Source organism: Canis lupus, chromosome 28 (assembly GCF_011100685.1).
Source record: "Canis lupus familiaris isolate Mischka breed German Shepherd chromosome 28, alternate assembly UU_Cfam_GSD_1.0, whole genome shotgun sequence".
Classification (NCBI taxonomy): Eukaryota; Metazoa; Chordata; class Mammalia; order Carnivora; family Canidae; genus Canis; species Canis lupus.
Genome location: NC_049249.1, coordinates 32668978 through 32690271, shown reverse-complemented (window position 1 = coordinate 32690271; position 21294 = coordinate 32668978). Strand labels below are relative to the sequence as shown.

At 43.7% G+C, this 21294-nt stretch overlaps 2 protein-coding genes across 2 annotated transcripts in view; one reads left to right on the top strand and one right to left on the bottom strand.

The window, feature by feature from the left end:
- LOC486923 (deleted in malignant brain tumors 1 protein-like) overlaps nucleotides 1-8727 on the bottom strand; it is a 123015-nt gene extending 114288 nt beyond the window's left edge. The window contains 1 exon segment of the mRNA XM_038577983.1: nucleotides 8577-8727. Within this exon segment, the coding sequence (XP_038433911.1) occupies nucleotides 8577-8727 (151 nt within the window).
- A 4165-nt stretch (nucleotides 8728-12892) lies between these two features.
- C28H10orf120 (chromosome 28 C10orf120 homolog) lies at nucleotides 12893-14792 on the top strand. The gene is made up of 3 exons (XM_038579002.1): nucleotides 12893-13245; nucleotides 13436-13511; nucleotides 14029-14792. Exons 1-3 carry the CDS (start codon nucleotides 13061-13063, stop codon nucleotides 14767-14769), a joined length of 1002 nt encoding a protein of 333 aa, XP_038434930.1. The 5' UTR covers nucleotides 12893-13060; the 3' UTR covers nucleotides 14770-14792.
- The last annotated feature ends 6502 nt before the right edge of the window (nucleotides 14793-21294 follow it).

The window sequence follows — 21294 nt, the reverse complement described above, 5'->3', positions numbered from 1 at the left end:
ACTATGTGGGGCCTCAACCCCTTTCTGAGCCCAGACTCCCCAACATAAAACATAAACACAGCACTAAGTCTGATCAGCACCCCATGATATGCCCAGCACTAGGGCTTCCATATGCCAAACATCACTTGCCCATCACAACAGATTACTAGAGCTGTTCATCTGATATGTTTTGAAACAGATGCCTTTTGGAACTTTTATTAATATGGTTTAAATATATATGTATATTTAAATATTTAAATATACGTATAAGGCAACGATAGTTTTTAGACTGCTATTTGTTCAATAAGTATCCGTTTTTATTGTTAATTTTGGTGGCATTCGTTATTGCAGACCAAACCTGTAGATTGAGGGTAGCGACAGTCAGTGGTCGCTGCTGAACCCTGGCCTCTCAATGTTTTCCTGTGTGAACTTCCCCAGACCCATATTCCGTTTCAATCTCCTTATCAGACTGATTTGCATCATTCAGTCTCCACACCATTTCCTGGGGAATCTAACCTCAGATTATATTGAGATTGGTGGTTTTGTTTTTTTCTAATTTTAAATAGTGTGACCTTGGGCAAATCATTGAAACTTTCCTTCAGTACACTGGCCTCTTTGTCTGCATAACTTCAGGCAATGGGCCTCCTGAAGGCGAATGAGGAGTGCCCAGAGGGACCCCTGCCCTGGCAGCAGAGGGTCCTACTGGGTGGGTGGGTGGGTGGGTGGGGGGAAGCCCTGGCTCCACCCCCAGCTCTAGGCTCTGCAGTGACCTGGAGGTTCCCTGGGGAGAGGCAGTTCTGCAGGTCCTTCCGGACAATCTTCTTATGGAGATTCACACAGGGGACCTCCTGGAAGCAGAGGCCTTGTAAATGCAAAATCTCTCTTATTTGCAAGTTCTGTGTGAGGGAGTTGTGGGAGTTGTTCTTTTTGGAGGCAGTCTATCTCCCCTATAATTTGATTCCAGTACAGTCCCCCCAACGTTATTTCCTGTTGCATCTTAGCTACCTTCTCCCTTTGACCTTGGCTAAGCTTCCACAGATCAGAATGGTAGAGCTGAGACCAGGACAAACTCCTGCACTGAGACTTGATGTATTTATTCTCAAAACAAAAATGCCTGGGTAGGCTCTTTCTCTTCCTTCTTCCTGGCTGTGTGTGTCATTTGAATAGATCACTGCTGGTGTGATAAAGGCTCTGAGCTGACTTAGGGGTCTCGGTCACATCATCAACATGGAGTTTTTTGCTGCTGGCAAGCACAGCACCTAGTTAAGGAACTAAAATATTTGCTTTTTTATTTGCACTTAGAGTTAATCACCTTTATTTATTTATTTTTAAAGCTGGTTTGTTTGTGTCTTTGTATGAGGTCTGTAAAACAGGCATTTTTTTATTCTCACTTCCTGGAATACTTACTATATTTCAATTAGACATTAGAGAGAAATATGTATAGCTTTTAAGAATTAGAAGAGTGCTTTTCTGAAGCATAATGTATCAAGTCATGGTAGATTAGGAGAAAAATCTATATCTCAAGTGTTTTTGTGGCAATTCACATTGGCTCACCCTCAAACTGAATTCTATCTTCTCTGACTCCACTCCGATTTGGCAAACATGCTCTGTATCACTTTACAATATTGGTGTTTTAAGTTTTATTCAAAAATCAAGAATGAAAAGACTACTTGGAGCTGTAAAAGTCTTTCTGAAGTATTGCAGAATCCGATCAACTGACCTTGTGGAAGGAATAGGCTTCTTAATCTTTGTCAATGGCACCATAATGGCACCTAGGAGCCATGAAAGTGCAATGGTTAGTGCTACTTCTCTGCACGTGAGAACCTGAACAAAAGCTTATATATTAAATATTTTGAGTCTAACTGAAAAAGATAAAGTCACATAAAAGCTGCTGTTTAGTTTTGCCATGTACCTAAAAAACTTGTATTGCTTTAATTTGCCTAAAATCAATATCCTTAAAACTACAACTGATCTTTTCAATATCTGGGAAGGAATTTGCTAAACTTCACAAAACAAAAATTTGTACAAATTCTGAAAATTTGGAGAACACTACCTATATATATTTCTTGGCATACGGAGAGCAAACATTCTTTTCTGTGTCTTTATCTTTTAAGATAGTTGAATATTTTCTCCCAATAATTGCTACATTAGGTCATCACTCAGATAAGTACATAATTCTTGGAAGAACTTGCAAAAAAATAAACTGTAAATACAAACTTCCTTAAGGGAGCAAGGAGCCAGATTTGAGAATCAATCCCAGGACCTTGAAATCATGACCTGAGCCAAAAGCAGATGCTTAACTGACTGAGCCACCCAGGCACCTCCTAGTTTATCATTATTTTTAAAAATTTGGAGAATGATTTGCACTTTAGAGGTGTCAACCCATCAGAAATTGTGGTATTCATACATTGATCGACACCAGTGTGTTGTCTACTTTGAGTTTCACAACCTTGCATGACAAAGAAAAGGCTCCTATCCCTTGGAACTTACCTCCTCTAACAGGTGGAGAGATAAAATAAGCAAGATTTTTTGTTTTTGTTTTGTTTTGCTTAAGACTGAGACAAAAGAAAAGCAAAAATATCTAGAGATAACTAGTATAAAACAAATATTGAAATCAGTAAAAAAAAAAAAAAAAAAAAAGGATAATGCATCATGACCAAATGCAGATTGTTCCAGATATGGAAGGTTGATCTAACATTTGAAAATCATCCAATGTAATTCGTCATGTTAATAAAGTACAGAAAATTTTAGATCATTTCAATAGACAGAAAAAACACTTGTCAAAATTCAATACCTATTTAGCATAAAAGGAACTTCAAGTTAATAGAAGCAAAACACTAAATGCTTTTTGCCTCTGACATGGGGAATAAAACAAGCATTTTTGCTCTCACTGCTGCTAGTCAACATTTTATCGGAGGTGCTAGCCTGTGCAGTAAGGTAAGAAAAAGAAATAAAAAGCATGTGGATTGGGAAGGAAAAATGGAAACTATGTTTTTAGATGACATGATCATTTAAGGGAATCTTATGAAATCTTTTTTAAAAGCTTGTAAGGCTACTAAAGAGATATAACTAAATGTGAGGTGGGATCCTGGGTTGGGCTAGAAATATCAGTGGCAGGATCAGTGACCAAAAGAAGTTCCGGAGATTATTTAATAGCATGATTACCAGTGTTACTTTCCTGATTTTGATCTTACTATGGTTATGTAAGATGTTAACATTAGGGGATGTGGGGTCAAAGGCATATGGGAATTTTCTGTACTATTTTTGCAGTTTTTTCTCTTGGCCTCAAATTATTTCAAAATAAAAATGCTTTTGTAAATGGTGGGGGAAAAGCCTCATAAAATTAATAAGTAATCTTAAAAAGGTTATAAGAAATATGGGAAAATGTAAAAAATTCAATTGTATATCTATTTACTACTAATGATAATTGGAAAATGAAACACAATTACTGTTAAAATACCATAGAGAGCCTATACCATTCTCATGGGTAAATTTAACAAGACATATACAAGAACCACACATTAAAAACTATAAAATATTGCCGAGATTAAAGATCACCTAAATAAACAGAGAGATATACCATGTTCAACAAGTAGACAACTCAAGATTATTAAGATATCAATTCCTGCCAAAAGTGATCTATAGTTTCAATGCAAAGCATTAAAAAATAATCCTTGTGGGCTTTTTGTAAAATTGACAATTTGATCTTGAAGTGAATATGTAAAAGCAAAGGACCTAGAATCGCCAACGCATTTTGGAAAGAGAACAAAATTGGAGAAGTTACACTATCTGATTTCAAGACTTAATATAGAGCCACATAGTCACGACAGTGGACATAAATGAGATATATAGATCAATGGACTAGAGCAGGGTCCCCAAGTAGATTCACGCACATATAGCTATTGGACTTCAGACAAAGGTGCCAAGATAATTCACTGGGAAAAAGACAGTCTTTTCAAAACCTGGTGCTAAAACAACTGGACATCAAAGTGCGAAAAACAGAAATAAAAACAAAAACACCTCAGCTCTTACCTATCACATCCAAAATTAACTTGAGGTGGATCATAGATCAAAACAAGAGTAAAAGGTGGCAGGGGAAGGGGGTTCCTGGGTAGTTCAGTCGGTGAAGCATCTGCCTTTGGCTCAGATTATGATCTTAGGGTCCTTGGATAGAGCCCTGCATCAGGCTCCCTGTGTAGTGGGGTGTCTGCTTCTCCTTCTTCCTCTGACCCTCCCCCCATTTATGCTCTCTCTCTTGCTCTCTCACTCTTTCTCTCTCTTTCAAATAAATCAATAAAATCTTAAAAAAAAAAAAAAAGATAGACCCAGGCAGAGTCTCTTGTGCTACTTAAATGACTATTAAATGACAATTAAGATAACTCTTCACTGAGTGTCAAAATCTGAATTCACATAAATTATGTGCCTAATGTGTGTGCAAAAACCTGTTTCATTTGTCATGTCTCTACACATATCACATTGTTTCTGTGCTGCCTTGAAAGATACCATCTGAGTGATGTCCACATGAAGGACCCATTTTAAATACCACCCATCATCTTGAGCCCCACGGACAAAGAACACAGAGCAAAGCCAGAACGAGATGATAGAGATGTTTGCTTTGAGATGAGCTGATAGCTTGTCCCACCTTCATTGTCTAATATCCCAGGTCCACTGGACCCTTGACCTTACCTTAAGCCAAAACCAATTTTCAAATGTCTCTTTGAAGGAAACTTTCACAGGTCAATGGCAGACTTTACGCTCTTCCTCCTGTTGGCAAATCTCGTGCCTGTCTGTGTTCCCCTGAGGAAGGGGCAGGTGTGTGATCAACTCTACCTTGCAAATGCCTTGGCAGCCAAGCAGAGAGGCATCCCACTTGGAAAATGCCTTCAACCTGCTTTTCTTCACTCACCTCCTCTAAAGCTCCCAGGCCCACAGCTATTTGTGGAATCTATTCCATGCCAAAAGTTAACAGAAAATCAAGGAGGTGGATAAACCTGTACATTCTTTCCTCACATTCTCAACATCCATTGTTTTGCCCATGGGAAGTTCTCAGAGCCCCTGGCTGTTAAGAGTCTCTGCCCAGCATTGCCAAAAGTGTCCCTTTTCTTGCACTTGTTACAACATGCATTATATTGTACACTGACTTTCTGTATGCCTGTCTCACCCCACTTCATGAGATCCCCCACAAGACAGGGACCCTTGTCTGTTCATCTCTGTAACCCCAACATCTAACAAAGAGTTGAGGTCATGGCACACTCGAATAAATGCGGGCATGCACATGTGAATGTATGTATGAATATATGAAAAGTGGTCTTCCTTACAGAGTTCTCCCTACACTTGAGTCGACTAAAACATCCTACTCTAATCGCTTAAAAACAAGCTTCTATGCTGGCAGGTTTTGCCAGTAATGTCAATACTTGCTAAGCATGCAGAACAAATGTTTAACGGTTAGTTCATGCCGTAAGGTGCTTCTGTAGATGAAAGAAAGCGAAAAGTTTGTCCACACACCAAATGCTAGCCTCATCCCAATCCTGAAGGTGCCAAGTTCTTGCCTCTGTATTTGTAGCTCCACATTGCTCTTCCACCAGACCACATGACCTTGAGTGACTCCCCTTTAGCTCTTTCTCTTTAACTCTCCACAAGTGGAATAAGCCATGGGGTAAGCCCTCCATCTGGTGAGCTAGCTGGGATGTACCTCCCAGAGATGGCTAATCCCCTTCTTCCCACATTCTCTTTTTGGTAGCTTACTTCCTAGATGGGGCATATGGCAACCCTTATGGGGGCAGCGTTGACTCACATGCCAGTGGGGCATGAGACACAACAAGGCAAGGATGGGATCTGGACCCTGCTTAATCTTCACCATCAGGGGAGGGCAAGTAACACCATAACCCTACTATCTTGAGATGGCTCTGGGGAGAACTATCTTTTCTCCCATTTTTTTTTTCTTTTTTTTTGGGTGTTCAGATGTCACAAAGACTGACAGGAAGGAGCATTCCAAATACAGGAAGGTTGCCCATCCCCTGTCTCCTGCCTTGTCTAGTTGTAGTGGGACCAGCAGAATCATGTTTGGGTTTTCCTGGCGCCATCTTCATGCCAGACTAATACAGGGAGTTGTTATTTAGAGATAAGGGAAACCACAGTTAACACCCTCCCTCCATAATCTGATGGAGTATCAGAACTGCAAAGTCATTTCTGTGTTAGTCTATGGAAAATTAAGCGGATCTCCAGCCTTACTCTTCAGGGAAGCCATTAAGCCGAGTGGACTCAGCCACAAGCTCAGGAAGCTACAAGCTTCCGGCTTCATGGGAAGAGAGCAGATTTCATGAGCATGGACCTAGTAGTGCCTCTGCTGTGACAGAGGGACAACAAAATACCCACTCCACTTCGCAGCAGAGAGCCAAGGAAAAGAGGGTCATTCAAAGCTAGAAAGGAAGGAGTTGATTTAAAATAAAAACATTTGAAGGCAAATCTGTAGAGACAGAAAGGAGATGTAAAGATGAGTAGCTGCCATGGGATTAATTGTAAATGGGCACAAGGGATCTTTTTAGGGTGATGGAAGTATTCCAAACTGAATTGTAGAGACAGTTGCACAACTCGGTAAAGTTACTACAAATCATTGAATTCTATGCCTAAAACAGGTGAATTTCATGGAAGGTAAAATTTACTTGAAAAACTTATTTTTAAAAAAAATTAAACTGTTGGGATGCCTGCCTGGCTCAGTCAGTAGAACATGTGACTCTTGATTTCAGGGTCATGAGTTCAAGCCCTGCATTGGTGTAGAGCTTACTTAAAAAAAAAAAAAAAACTGTTGCATATGCCTCCTCCTTCAAAGGACGTTGTGAGGCATGTCTCTCCTGTAGGAAAAGTGCCAACTCTTCAGTGTGACCTAACAGCCTCTCCTGATCTTTGCTGCCTCTTTTTCTAGCCCTTGACTCATCATCACGTCCCCACGCCCCCTCTGTTCTTGCAAACCCAGAGTACTTTCAGTTCCCTGGACTCACCAGGCTCTCCCACTCTCTCCCCTTCTCTGTCTCCTCTGTGTGGAAATCCCTCCTGTTCACCTGATTTATCCTTCATGAGTTAGTACAGATGTCACTTTCTCTATAAAGTGGTCAAATCAAGCCCCATCCTCAAGGTGGGAAGGGGTGAGACTCCCCAGCCTTGGAGGGCTGGGCAACATGGACCTCATCCAAGCTTTCTTTCCTGGTACTCATCTTTCCTTTGGGAATGGGTTCTCATAACTGCTGTGACCCCAGTGTCCTGGCCTCAGAGGCACTATCCACTCTCCCTGTCCCTGTCCTTCCCCTCAGGACAAGCGTGAGTGTATGGCCAAGACTAGACTGGAGCAGTTGAAACCTGGGCTCAACATTCAGGAAGTAGACACAATCCATAAGGAGCATGGAACCCCAAGATTCAGCTCACCTCTGGCTGTGACCTACCCCAGTGGCTCTCAGTTTGGTTCTTGGTTCTTGACTTTGCTGTTAGCCTCCTCCATGTAGTGGAAGCCACCTTCCCCTCACTACCAGAGCACCTGCAAGAAGGGTTAACCCTTCTAAGAGCTAAGATGCAAGAGAGTGAGACCCAGAGAGTGGCAATAATTTCCTCTCCTGTTAAAGCCCTTCGCAAGAGCCCAAGAGATTGGCCTTTCCCTTATGCCTTCGGGAAGACCCCTCCACTTCCTGCCCATAGTGGCAGGGTCTGACCTAAGTGCTTCAACCAGTCAATGGGAGCAGAAACCAGCCCTAGAGGGCATGCTCTCAGGAGCTGAGGGTTGTTTTTGCTCACTTTCTTCACCCCCTCCCTTTCCTCCCTGGTCAACAGAAGTAGATCTTGCACCTCTGGCCCAGAGTTTCTGGTTCACTGTATAAATGCTACTGCATTTTAGCTAAGTTTTGGGGTTTTTTTCATTCCACAAATATTTATTGAGTGCCTTCTATGTGTCAGGGACCATGCTGGAAGCTTGGAAAATAGCAATCATTAAGTAAAGTTCTCAGGCTCTTGGAGCTAACATCCTAATGGGAGAGGTGAGACCCTAATAATATAACTACAGGTGGGTCTGCAAAGAGCCCAGCAGAAATTCTGGTGGAGAAAACTAAAAGACTGACATAGGCAGGAATACCATCACCCTGGTGTAGATTCTCATGTTTGATTAAATCACCCCACTGGGACGTGAACTTCCCCAGATAATAATCTGTTGCCCCTCAGACAGGAAAAGAGTCAGCAGCCCTGCTTCTGACACCTCCATGTGTCCAAAACATTTCCCAGATGTCTAAATGTGACACAGGCCTCCCCTTACCCTTAGGCTCCGTATTCTGGGTGGACTCCACAAAGAGGCTCCAAAGTGGACCCCACAAAAAAGGCCACGCTGACCCTATGCCTGAGTAACTGTTAGATGGCTCTGCTTGAGCCATCACCTCCCCAATCTTTATTCCAGAAGAAGGAACCTGGAGAAGCTGGAAGCTGGATTTGAGAAACAGGGTGGGCTACAGCTGTGTGAGTCCTGGCCACAAGCCCGCTGGGCTGACCTCCCTGGCAGCAGCGTACAGGTTGTACACCATCTGATTCCTCACACGCACCAGCCAGCTGCCTTTTGCACTTACCTGTGCTTGTGAATCCCTTGGGGAACTTGTTGAACTGCAGATTGGGATCCAGCAAGCCTGGAGCAGGGCCTGAAATTCTGCGTTTCCAACATGCTCCCAGGCGATACCATTGCTGCCGGTCCATGAACCTCACTTGGAGTAGCACCCCCATGTTGCGTGGCCCCACACTGAGTCACAACTTGGTTTCTCTTGGACCAACAGCATTGGCATCACCTGGGAACTTGTTGGAAGTGCAGATTTTTAAGTCCCCACCCCAGATCTACCAAATAAGACTTTGCATTTTAAGGCAATATCCAGGAGATTTATTTGCACATAAAATTTGGAGAAGCACTGGTCTAGAAGACCTTGCCAGGGCTCTGAGATCAGAGCCTAGAACCAATGGTTTTGTAGAGGAAACGGAGTTTAAAGCACACAGCTTCTCATATAAGGACTGTATTCTATGCAAAATTTAAAAAGGGCACCATTCCCATGAAAGAGGGGGCTATCTATACAGAAAATCTGAACTCTGGAGGGGGGGTGATGGCTGATGGGTCTTCAGGGAGACATCTTGCAATGGGCTGCAAGATCCACGTGAGGGAGCCAGAGCCCAGGCAGTGAGTGCAGGGGTGGCTGTGGGGAGGAGGATCCTCCTCCAGATTTTTATGTGTGATTTGCGACCTTGCGCAGCGTGCACACGTGCACACACTTCTTGCTAGCCATATACAATTAAGCTGGAGAATACACTTTAAAAAAGATGAGAAATAACTGAGCACTATAGCTGAAAAACTGCGAGTAGAAAGTGATATTTCAAAAGAAGAAAACCCCAAGGTTTTAGAGGCTAAACGATATCATTATAAATGTACATGTATTATAATCTAGGAGAGTAGTGTTTCTACCTAGGGTAGGAAATAATTTCTTTAAAAAGACATGGGAAGCATTAACCAATCAGGGAAAAATTGCTAAGTTGGAGTGCGGCTGGCATAAGAAACACCTTTAGGAAAGGAGAAGACCGAGAGAACACTAAGTAGGAGCCGGTGTTTGCCATCTATTGAACCTGTGAAGGGCTTCCATCAAGAATACATGAAGTGCCGCATACCAACAAGAAAACAAAAGCTTGTTAGAATAAATGGACAGACAACTAGAACAGACATCTTACAAAGGGTAATCTCAATGGCCAAGAGAAAAAGCGTTCAAACTCATTTATACTCAGAAAAATGCAAATTAAAGCCACCGCGAGATACCACAACATACCCATCAGCATTGACAAGGGGGAATTACTGGTGGGGTTGTGAACTGGTAGAAACTGTGGAATAGAGCTGAGAATTCTGCAGGAAATTGAAGCTACCCATACCCTCAAACTCAGCACTTCTGCGACTGGTTTTGCACCCATCAGAAGAGCACACACCTAACCCAAGACATGTGCAAGACATGTACAAGAGTTCCCCCTAAATCCGAAGCAGCGGAAGATGGATTAATAAATCATAACATAGTCATGCTAAACAACAAGAGAAATGAGCCAAAGTCAAGCATATCAGTAAGAGTCTGAAAAACATAATGTTGAGGGAAAAAAAGCAGACGCAAGGGAATGCATACTATACGCATCTATTACTACAATGTTCCAAAGTGGGATACAACAGGAAACCTTTTGTTAAAAGACTAAAAGAAAAAAATTAAACTAATCTTTTAAAATCTACTAAATATAAGGTTTGATGGTTAATTTTATGTGCCAACTTGGCTGGGCCATGGTGCCCAGCTATATTTTGGTCCAATGAATAATTCTGGACATTTCTGTGGGGATATTTCTGGATGAGATTAACATTAGGTCAGGGGACTTTGGATGAAGTAAACGGCCCTTCATAATATGGGTGGGCCTCATCCAATCAGTTGAAGGCCTGAACAGAAGAGAGACTGACATATCCCAAGCAAGAGGAAATTCCAGCGGTAGGCCTGACCTACAACATGGCTCTTCCCCGAATATCCAGCCTGCCAGCCCACCCCACAGAGTTAGGACCTTCCAGCCTCCATAATCAGGTAAGCCAATTTCTTAAAGTCTCTTCTCTCTCTCTCTTTCTCTCTGTCTCTCTCTCTGAACAACCCTAATACAGTAGGTAAAAATAGATGAAATGTATCTAAAAGGTAAATGCTACAAGGCAGAGATATAAAAGGAACATGAAAGTAACAGAGGAGTACAACGACAAGCAGAGCAAGAGGAAATATGGAAAACAAGCCAGCCCATGAGATTGATGACTGTGAATAAAAATGACCACAAAACCAGGGAACAGCAATAAAACCTGATGTAAAAATGATTAGAGAGAAATGTCTTTTAAAAAAAATCTTGGGAATGGCAATGAGAGAGGGAGAGAAGAAAGTGAGCTCAAAGCCAGTATCAAGGTCTGTGGCCATGGTGACACCTTCCCAGGCAGAGTAGCAGGGTGCCCCCTTTCTCATCCCCTTTCCCTGATGTCTGGAGAAGCTGGATCCTAACCATGGCACCCTTTCCTGTCCATACATTCTGGGATGGGACCATAGTTCCTCCATCTAAATATCTGGAGGCCACCAGGCTGCTGGTAGACGGCCAGACCCAGAGTATCTCCTATCAGCCCACAGCCCAGAGTAACCAGTGCTGATGTTGCTGTGTATTTCCTGCTGGTCTTTTTCCTCTCTTACATATTTGTCTATATACGGCATCCAGATCATCCTCTATAGAAGTTCTGCATTCTGCCTTTTTAAAATGCTGCATTACACTACATTATTGGAAATTTGTCAAAGATATGCTTTTTGATAGGTACATAATATTCCATCATAGATCATTCACTGGCTGTTTCACAAATATTTGTTGAATGCATGTAATGTGCCAGGTGTTGTGTGGCTCGTGCGAGGTCACTCCATTAGCAGCTAGTGTGGAACAGATGGCCGAGTCACTGAACACAGAGCAGAAGGCATTTTCTTTACTGTTAAGAGGTGTTCCTCATGGATTCCTGGGTTTGGAGCTGTTCCAGGTAACTGAACTTGCTTGTGTGAGTGGGGGAATTGCTGTGCTGTAGATGGCTCACATGGGTATGAGCCCTGGACCACATCGTAAGCATCCCCACTGTGAAATTCCTGGTGGAGTCAAAGGCAAGTTTTAGGATCAATACTTGACGGAGACAACATGGCAGTCCTCTTCCGTGAGTTGCTGTTTCATTTTCAACTTTTTCCAAGTGTAATATGTTCATCATGGTTCTAAATTCAAGACAGAATCATGTTTGCAATGAAAAGTCTCATTTCCGCCACTTCCTCATCTGCCAGGTGCCTACCTCCAGCAACCATTTTTATTAGTTTTTTGGTGTGTATTGTTCTGGATTTTCATTATGGAAATACAAATGTATATGCTTATTGGTTCCTTTCCAACTCTAAAATGTAGTCTATGACTTATATTCTTTTGCATCTTGCTTTTTGCATAAATTTAACCATATTTCTTGGAGATATCTCCATATAAATAAAGATCCCCCCCTTCCTTGATCCTTAGCACTCCAGCATAGTATTCCATTGCATGGTTGGCCATAACTCTCTAACCAATCCCTATTAATGGACATTTGAGTTTGTCATTAGGTTTATCATCCCAAATAGGCTGTGTGTTGACTAACCTTGTGCATATTTTATTTTACACACATAACTTCTGGGTCAAGGGTAAATGCATTTGTTAGGTTTGGTATGTATTGTCAAACTACTTTTTGTAGGGGTTGTGCCAGTGTACATTTCCACCAAGAACACTCTTCACCCCACCTTTGGCCAGAGACCCAGGATGATTGCTTATTGAATTAGCAAGTCGAACATCTGCTCTCCGCTCTGGGCCCTGTGCTAAACCACAGCAACACAAGAACAAGATGCTGCTGGTACTTCCTTTTGAGCAGAGTGAGAGATAGACTTACTGGACGACCAAGTCAATTTGTGACGAAGCTCTATAGCATGACACCAGGACTATGAAAACACAAAGGGGTGATTTATTCTGGAAGGAAATCTTCAGGGGGAGGCACAGGTGATCCAGGCCCTGAAAGATGAGCAAGTTGCCAAGGGATGGAGAGCTACCTGACCCATGGGGACAGCATGAACAGCAGCCGAGAAACTGGCTCCCAGGGCCATGGATAGAGTAGCTTGATGGAGCCTGAGGTACTAAGATTGCAGAGGCAAGCAAAGACCAGAGAGAGACTGAGCTTTCATCCTGAAGGGACTGAGCAGTCTCTGTGGGCTTACAGGTGGCAGCGATGTGGTCAGACCGTTTCCCCCAGCCACCTGCTCTGCCCACTGTATTCCCCTGGACTTCAGTACTCCCAGGAATATGGTGGTGGGTGTCCCATTTCATCCCAGAGTATCATGTGATGCCTAAACTCTGACCTCACAATAGCCTCCAAGTAAGCCAGTTATGATGCAAGAAAAGTTTGCGACTGACCTTTGGGTTCCCATAAACCTGTCCTGGAAAGCAACTCCAGGCCTTGACACCTCCCTTCCTAGCCGACTTCTGGAGTATGATCAGAGAATGGGAGAATGGCTGTCAGAAGATGGGAAAACAGAAAGCCCAAGAAAGGAAGGTTGCAGACGGAATGTGGAGGAAGGATGGAACGCCAGTCAGGATATATAACACGAGCGACTCCTTCTGGGAGAAAGACTCCTTGTGCTGTCAACGGAATCTGTGTTCTGCTTCACCACTGGAGTGAGTGTAGCCTGTGCTTCTGGTTCTTTCCTTCCCACCCCTCCCAGAACAAGCCAAGGGGAGGAGCCCACCCCAGTCACAGTGGTCCTAGCCTGACTAATGCAGAGTCGCCCTGAGGTTTCCCACCCCGAAACTAAGAGTAGGAAGGCCCTTTCTGGAGTCTTACTCTACCTGCCTCTCTGCCTTTCAGGATATGGACCAAATTCTACAAATCAGATCCACGCATTGCCCTCGGGAAATACTCCCCCTTGGAAAAAGAGATCCTAGTAAGTGTCCTAAAGCATATTCACAGGGAAGCCCCCCTTGAAGTTGGGCAGTAGGTTGGGGGGTGGAGCCAGAGGTTCACAGCCCACCAGCCATGTAGATACAAGTCTCCCGGTGGCCTCAAGTTGGGTGAGTCCGTTCGAGGCTCCCACACTTGCATAGCAAATACTCCCTTGCTTCAAAGTCTTAATCAGGTATAAAACTGGGAGTGCTGACAAGGGACAGGAGCTGCTATTTCTGGAGCCTTTCCCTTATGCTAGTTGCTTTCATAAGTACTGTCTTCTGGAGGTCTCGCCATCACCCTGTAAGTCGGCGCAATTCTTTCAAGTTCACGGTAGGTAAGGAGAGACAGGATTTGAACCCCAGTCTGTCTGACCCCAAAGCTCCACCTCATTTCCCCCAGCACAGGAGGTCAAACACTCAGCCACAGGGGGAGAGGGGCCATGAGGCAGTTCTTTCTGTGGATGGCCCTCTGTTCCTGTCCCGTTGAGATTTTAACAGTCCCCTTCATGTTGTCAGCGTCTGGGTGGTGTTCACACGGTAGCAGCAAGAAAACTTCTGACTTACAAGCAAGAGGAAGAATGGAAAATGCTCAAGGAGCTCCAATCACTGTCTTCCAACTACAAGCGGGTGATGGAATATAGAACACAGCATTCCCCTCCCTGTGCCACCTGTAGGCCCCTAGAGAAAATATGGACAGCAAAGGTGATCGTGCCCTCAGAGGAGTTCAGAATGCCACAACGTGAGAAGCTCACCATCATGAAGCACATAGAACGGATGCAGCTTGCTCGAGCCCTAAGAAATAAGCAGCTCTTGCCCTACATCGAGAGGTTTCGGGGCTCTTCATTTCTACCTAGAGGGGGCCTGTGCCCAGTGGCAAAAGACAAGACCGGGGAAGACGAGGACGATGAGGCTGATTTCTATGATGACGCCAAGCAAGAGGAGAGAGGCAAGGCAGAGAAAAGACAAGAGATGAACATGAAAGTAATTTTCAAGTCAGAAGAGCCAAAAAAGTGTTTCATACAACATCCAAATAATCGGAAACCATTCTTCCCCACAAAGAAAGCAGAACGGTCCATCACTGGCTTAACCAACCGGAATCTTCTCCACTTGGCTGAATTCCCTGGTGACCTAATGCTAATGAATCAGGATTTTATATCACGGGGAGTCTTCCCCACCGAGGTGACAAAGGCCAGCCTCCTGGGGGAAGAGAGCGTCCGGAAAGAGTACATGCCTAAAGCTGCCTCTCACCAATATTAAAATCTCACTTATTCCCATGGCAACCAAGCATCCTGGTTCTTATTCCTCCTGCAGCTCTGCTCTGCCCCCTGGATCTCCAGGGCTCCTCAAGATGAGACCTAACAGCGGGGGCTTCCTGGTTTCAGGCATCTCTTGGCTCTTGGCTCTCTTGGCTCTCAGCTGCCACCCTCACCCATGGCCCAGGCCTTCCCAGGATGCAGGTCCCCCCTTTACACCCACTACCACGGGGCCTGTGTCACTCATCCCTGCCTGCTGTCAAACAAATCACCCTTAAATTTACTGGCTTAAAATAACAGTCATTAATTTAGCTTGTGATTCTGTGGCTTAGCAGTTTAGGTTGGGTTCAGTTGGGTTCCTCATGGGTCTGCAGTCACCTGCAGGTCAGTTAGATGACTCTCCTGGGAGTTGACAAACTATCAGCAAGGTCCATGGGAGTGACTGAGCCATGTGTTTCCTTCCCGCAGCAGGCTAGCCAAGGCTCATTCACGGGGCCACAGGATTCGAGAGAATAAGTGGATGTTTGCAAGGCCCACGGAGCCAAGACTCAGAAGTAGCACATCACCACTTTGTCACATTGTGTGGGCCAAAGCAAGATCAGAGGCCAGTCCAGATGCAGGGGTGGGCATATGGGCCTCAGCTCTGGATAGGAAGGGTTGCAAAACCCTGCTGCAAAGGGCATGAATACGGCGAAGCAGGTGCGATTGGGACCCTGGTTGCAATTATTCCTGAGCTGGGACCAGTCTGTAGCCCAGATGGGTGAGAGAATGCTTCTCAAGGAGAAGGCTGCCCAGACCTAAAGGCCGAAAGTCGGTTCCAAGCTTCCCACGTCTTACTGAGGTATGCAGCCTCTACCTCGGAAGGTAGAGCCCACCGGTTCCTGGCCTTGTCTCTCTGCTGCCCTGCTCGTCAGTCTAGCCAGGTGACGTACACCTTCCCAAGAAGCCAAGTGCAGGCACAGGGCATGCACGGCTGTCATGTGCATGGTTCCTTCGGGCGTGTCTGGAGGTGATCTAGGGTCTCTGAGGGCAGCTATTGCTGTTCCCATTAAGGCCTGCCTTGGCCCCAAGGTTGCAGATCCAGCAGACAGCACCTGGGACAGCACATTTGGCATTTGAGAAGCAGAATGTGTCCATTTCTTACCTGCATCTGAAGCACAGAAAGATCCCTTAATTAACTGCACTCTGTCCTTGGCAATCTGGCCACAGTTGGAATGACACAGAACTTGTCCACGCAGCCCAAGGCTTCCCAGCGCACAGCCAGCTTTCTTTCTGGCTCCCTCCTCTAGGGTAGGAGGTGAGGGTGGGATTCTTATGTCTGCTCCCTCAAGAACCACAGCTGCTGTCCTAGCACAGGTCGGAGCCAGGGGCAGGAGACTCCTCCCTCTCTCATTTTCCAAGAGAACTCCATTGGCCACCAGGGCAAGTACCAAGTTGGTAGCCGCTGTGGCTGGAATTCCAGGGTGTTGGGAGCCATGCTAGGGAGGTGCACACACAAGCTGTGTCTTTTCATGATGTCAGCTGTATTCACTCATAAAGCAATATTCCAAACTCAATGACATTTCTCTATGCTTTGAACTCGGCTTCCTACATGTCACGTAAAATGAATACAAGTCATACATCAGGCCAAAAGCAACAAGGGTAGAGGTTAAGGCGGCCATGAGCGTGCCCTGGGCATGCAGACTTGGTCTGGTTCGGGGGAGCTCCTGGCATTCCCTGCTTATCATGTTCAAGCAGTGGGGATCTCCATGTTCAGAGATCAGTCAGGTAGAGTCTTTGGGGGCAGTCGCCCTTTCTGATGTGGTCAGAAGTAGGGGAGTCAGTATCTGGAGAGTCTGACAGTTGGCTGCAAAAGTCCTCCCTGTTAAAAGTTTCATCCTAATATGGTTTCACTCATACAAGGAATATAAGAAATAGTGAAAGGGACTATAAGGGAAAGGAGGGGAACTGAGTGGGAAAAATTAGAGAGGGAAACAAACCATAAGAGACTCCTAACTCTGGGAAACAAAGGGTTATTGCAGAAGGGGAGGTGGGCGGGGAGGGGTTGGGGTAACTGGGTGACGGGCACTGAGGAGGCCACTTGATGGGATGAGCTCTGGGGGTTATACTATATGTTGGCAAATCAAACTTCAATAAAAACAAATGCAAATATTTTTAAATATTGCAAATATTATATTAAAAAAAGAAAAAATAAATAAGAAAAAAGTTTCATTTTTATTTTGTCCCTCCAGACCTCTTCTGGTTCTTGTGATTATCAGTTCCTGGTTCTTCCAGGTTCTCTCAGAGCCTTGCTGATGATCAGTTCTTGTACCACCAGCGCACTCAAGTTTCAGCAATATCTATTCTCGGCTCAATGCTCTTGGCTGCTTACCTCACCGCTTGACATGAGTGACTCCATCGTGCTCTCTACACTGAATCCTTGTTTCAGCATAAATGTCACCTCCCCAGAGACAAAGGTCACCAAGAGCTTAAGATAGCTGGGCTTTATAGACGAGATGACACAAACGGTCCTCCCTCAGTTCCCCCCACCCTTGGTGGGGAGGAAGTAGCCAAAGACAGTTACAATGATGTTGTCAGCACAGTGCCCCCCCAAAAAACAGAATATTTGATGGACTAAACCAGTTTCCTCATTCTCCTGCTGGGGAAGTCTTTGACCTTAGCCTAACTTGGACTTTTCTGAAGGGCTCTGGGAAAAACTCAAAAGCATTTGTTTTCACTCTTTACAAAAAGCAAGATATTAAACTAGGTAGGTTTATTTGACATGTTCAATCACCTGGAAGCATTGTCAAAGGAGAAGTGATGTCTGACCTTTTTAGGTTACATTAGGATCGGGACATGTTGCTAATATAAGTTTTCTAGAAATTATATGGCATTCCTAGAAATCTGTCCTGGTATAATGTCATCAGTCATAATTCTAGTTATTGACTTAAAATGTTGTGTGTCACAGAAATAATCAAATTTCCTTGTCAATTGCATTGTGATGAGCTCTCATCAGATCTTTAACCATGGCCATTTTAAGTCTTTTGTCATTTACGGACTATTCTTGTTTTATCCTGGTGCTTTTGCAAAAGTGCTCCATTTTCAAAAAGATACATGGAAGAGACTCTGATAAGTGGAGTCTTCTGATAACTTAAAGATCATACCACTGAATTGGGTGAGAATTTCCAGAACTCTAAAGGAAAACTTGAATTCATAAAACTGCTAACAAAAGAGCAACATCAACAAGAATTAATTACATGGGACTGAACGAACTCCTGCGGGTTCTTATTATGACTTTTGCTTTAAAATATCACTAGTTTGGGGGCAGCTGGGTCGCTCAGTCCGTTGAGCATCTGCCCTTGGTTCAGGTCATGATCCCAGGGTCCTGGGATGGAGTCCTGCATCAGGCTCTCTGCTCAGAGGGGAGCCTGCTTCTCCCTGTTCCTCTCCCTCCAGCTTGTACTCTCTCTCTCTCTCTCTCATTCTCTCTCATAAATAAATAAAATCTTTTTAAAAGATAAAATGAATAAAATATCTCTAGTTTCTTAATTTTTTATTTTCCAGATTTAAGAAGAGTTTCCCCCCTTCTTTTCCAACCTATTTATGTCTTATATCAATTTGGTAAAGTTTACCTTTGTGAATGAAAATGAAACCATGGGACACCTGGGTGGCTCAATGATTGGGCATCTGCCTTCAGCTCGGGTGTGATCCCAGGGTCCTTCGAGTCCCTCATTGGGCTCCCCTGCAGGGAGTCTGCTTTTCCTCTGCCTGTCTCTGCCTCTCTCTCTATGTCTCTCATGAATAAATAAATAATTTTTTTTAAAGAAAACTGAAACCATTACTTTTTCTTCCTAACTAATCCCTCCAGTATTTGGGAGTTCTTAGTGAGCATTCTTATTTTCATGGCAATATAGTTGTTTGTATAAGTTCAATAAGAATCTGTTCTCCTTGTAACAAGACACAATGTTTGAAACATTGGTACATTACCAAGGCTTTGACTGGAATGTCAGATCTGAGAATATGCATGAATCAGATATGACCAGACAGCTTTGAAAACTGGGGTTGACTTGAGGAAACCAGTAAAGCCCCTTGAAAAAACTGGCCTGGTACATTGCTTATAGGGTTCCTGGCAGCCTGCCAGCTGACTAAGGATGGTCACCTCCTTGCAATCCAGGAACCTCACGGTATTTTCAGGACCTCAAGAAGAGAGAGGTTATCTCAAATCTAAAGGTATCATAGACAAAATCTGATGACAAGTCCTTCGCTTGCCTTCTTAGCCTTGAGGGGCTTTACAAAAATCTAATCTGAGATTCCTCATGAAAAGTTCCAGCAAAACAGATTAAAAAGAGCTTATGTGGTTACCATTATTCTTGCTGCCTTTTGTAAATAATCAGGCCATGTTTAATGAGACTAGACTTATTTTGCAAATCTTAGTTTGATTATCTCTGAGAGAGAGAGGGGTAAAGAGGGAAAATTATATTTTAATGGAAAAGTATAACACACCCATATGGATGATAGATCATCCCAGTCGTGTTCATTCACTATAGGTTTTATTATCTCTCTGCAAACTGGACTCAGTCCTGAATTCTTTTAGTTTCTTCTGATATCTGGCTACACCTCCCCAAATTAATGTTTCCAGTGATTCTCCTACCCTTCTGATTTGGAATCATTCAGAACTAAAACTGCCTTTTCCTGAAGACATGCAAGCTACAGCTCAACAACTTGGTATAAGCTTCAGAGAAATGCCACCAACAGCTCATATTTAGACAAATTTTACACCTGTGGCTGTGTGGGCCACTTAGGGAGGCCACCAGAACACCTGATGACATTTTTCCTTGCCATTCTTCTCTGAAACTGGTCATCAAACTCCCATGTGAAAGGTACCTTCCCTGTACCACAGGAGAGGAAGTACCCTTACACCAGAGATGAGGAGCTTGGGACCAACAAATCTGTACAGACCAAACTCATTAAACTCACCCTTATCTTCCCAATTACCTCTTCACCATTTACTGCTCCTCATCCAAACCCCTTTGTCTTGTCAAATATTCACAAAATTACTGTTTGTCAAAAAGGTACGAAAACGTCCTGCCCTGGTAACCTCTAGTAACTTCAGGCCTTCATTCTTTGGTGAAGGCTCCCAAGTACACGTCGTAAAAACTTAGCAAAATTTGTCTGCTTTTCTCCCATTAATCTGTCTTTGTCAGTCTAATTTTTAGACCCACCCAGGTATCCTAAGGCAGTTGGAGAAATGTTCTTGCCTACAATATGCATGACTGCTACTTTCACTTCGTGTTTCATCAAAGTCTCCAAAGACTGTCAAAGCTGTCGGAAGATAGAACCTAATACCAAGAATAACCAGAGGGAAATCTGCTAAATAGAATGCTTGGAAAACATAAATCATAAGGGTTTACATAAAATGATTCTTACTGACTTATGTAACCTTAAACTTTATTGGCTGGACTTTCAAAAATCAAAGCATGAACATGGAAGACTCCTAACTCTGGGAAACGAACTAGGGGTGGTGGAAGGGGAGGAGGGCGGGGGGTCGGGGTGACTGGGTGACGGGCACTGAGGGGGGCACTTGACGGGATGCGCACTGGGTGTTATTCTGTATGTTGGCAAATTGAACACCAATAAAAAATTAATTTATTATTAAAAAAAACAAACCAACAACAAAAAAACAAAAATCAAAGTATGGAAATTCTCCCTGCCCCTCTCCCACAAATGACGGCTGCTTATTGCTACTCCCAGCTGCTATTTTGTATTCACATTGCAAAAAACAAACCCACCCTCAGATTGAGCAATTAAACCCACCCTCAGATTGAGCAATTATCACTCATCATTGAATGATATGAAACAGATCCTGCTCATTCAAAAGACTTCATTTTCAGTGAAAATATCTAAATTCCTATATAGATTAAATAATTATCTGATTGCACCTTTTTTTTTCCTTTTGTGTTCTGTGTTAATTGCTGCCTGAGAGATTAAGCACAAACGATTGAATTTCCACAAAAGTACCCCAATGCATCAATGCATGGTCACTCCATTCCAATTAGACTCATTATTTACCATTTGGCGAATGCTCTTTCCGGTGACTTGTATGGCTTTTCACATCTCAGGCCAGCCACTGCCCCGAAATCTGTTCAATCACAGCTTCTGACAATTCAACTCGTCCAACTATGTCTGGGATGTTCCAGTCATTTTTTTTTTTTAAGATTTTATTCGGGGATCCCTGGGTGGCTCAGCGGTTTCGCGCCTGCCTTTGGCCCAGGGCGCGATCCTGGAGTCCTGGGATCAAGTCCCGCGTCGGGCTCCCGGCATGGAGCCTGCTTCTCCTCTGCCTGTGTCTCTGCCTTTCTCTCTCTCTCTCTCTCTCTCTCTCTATGTCTATCATAAATAAATAAATCTTAAAAAAATAAAGTTCATTAAAAAAATAAAGATTTTATTCATTTATTCATGAAAGACACAGAGAAAGAGAGGCAGAGACATAGGCAGAGGGAGAACCAGGCTTCATGTAGGAAGCCCGTGTGGCCTCAATCCCAGGACCCCG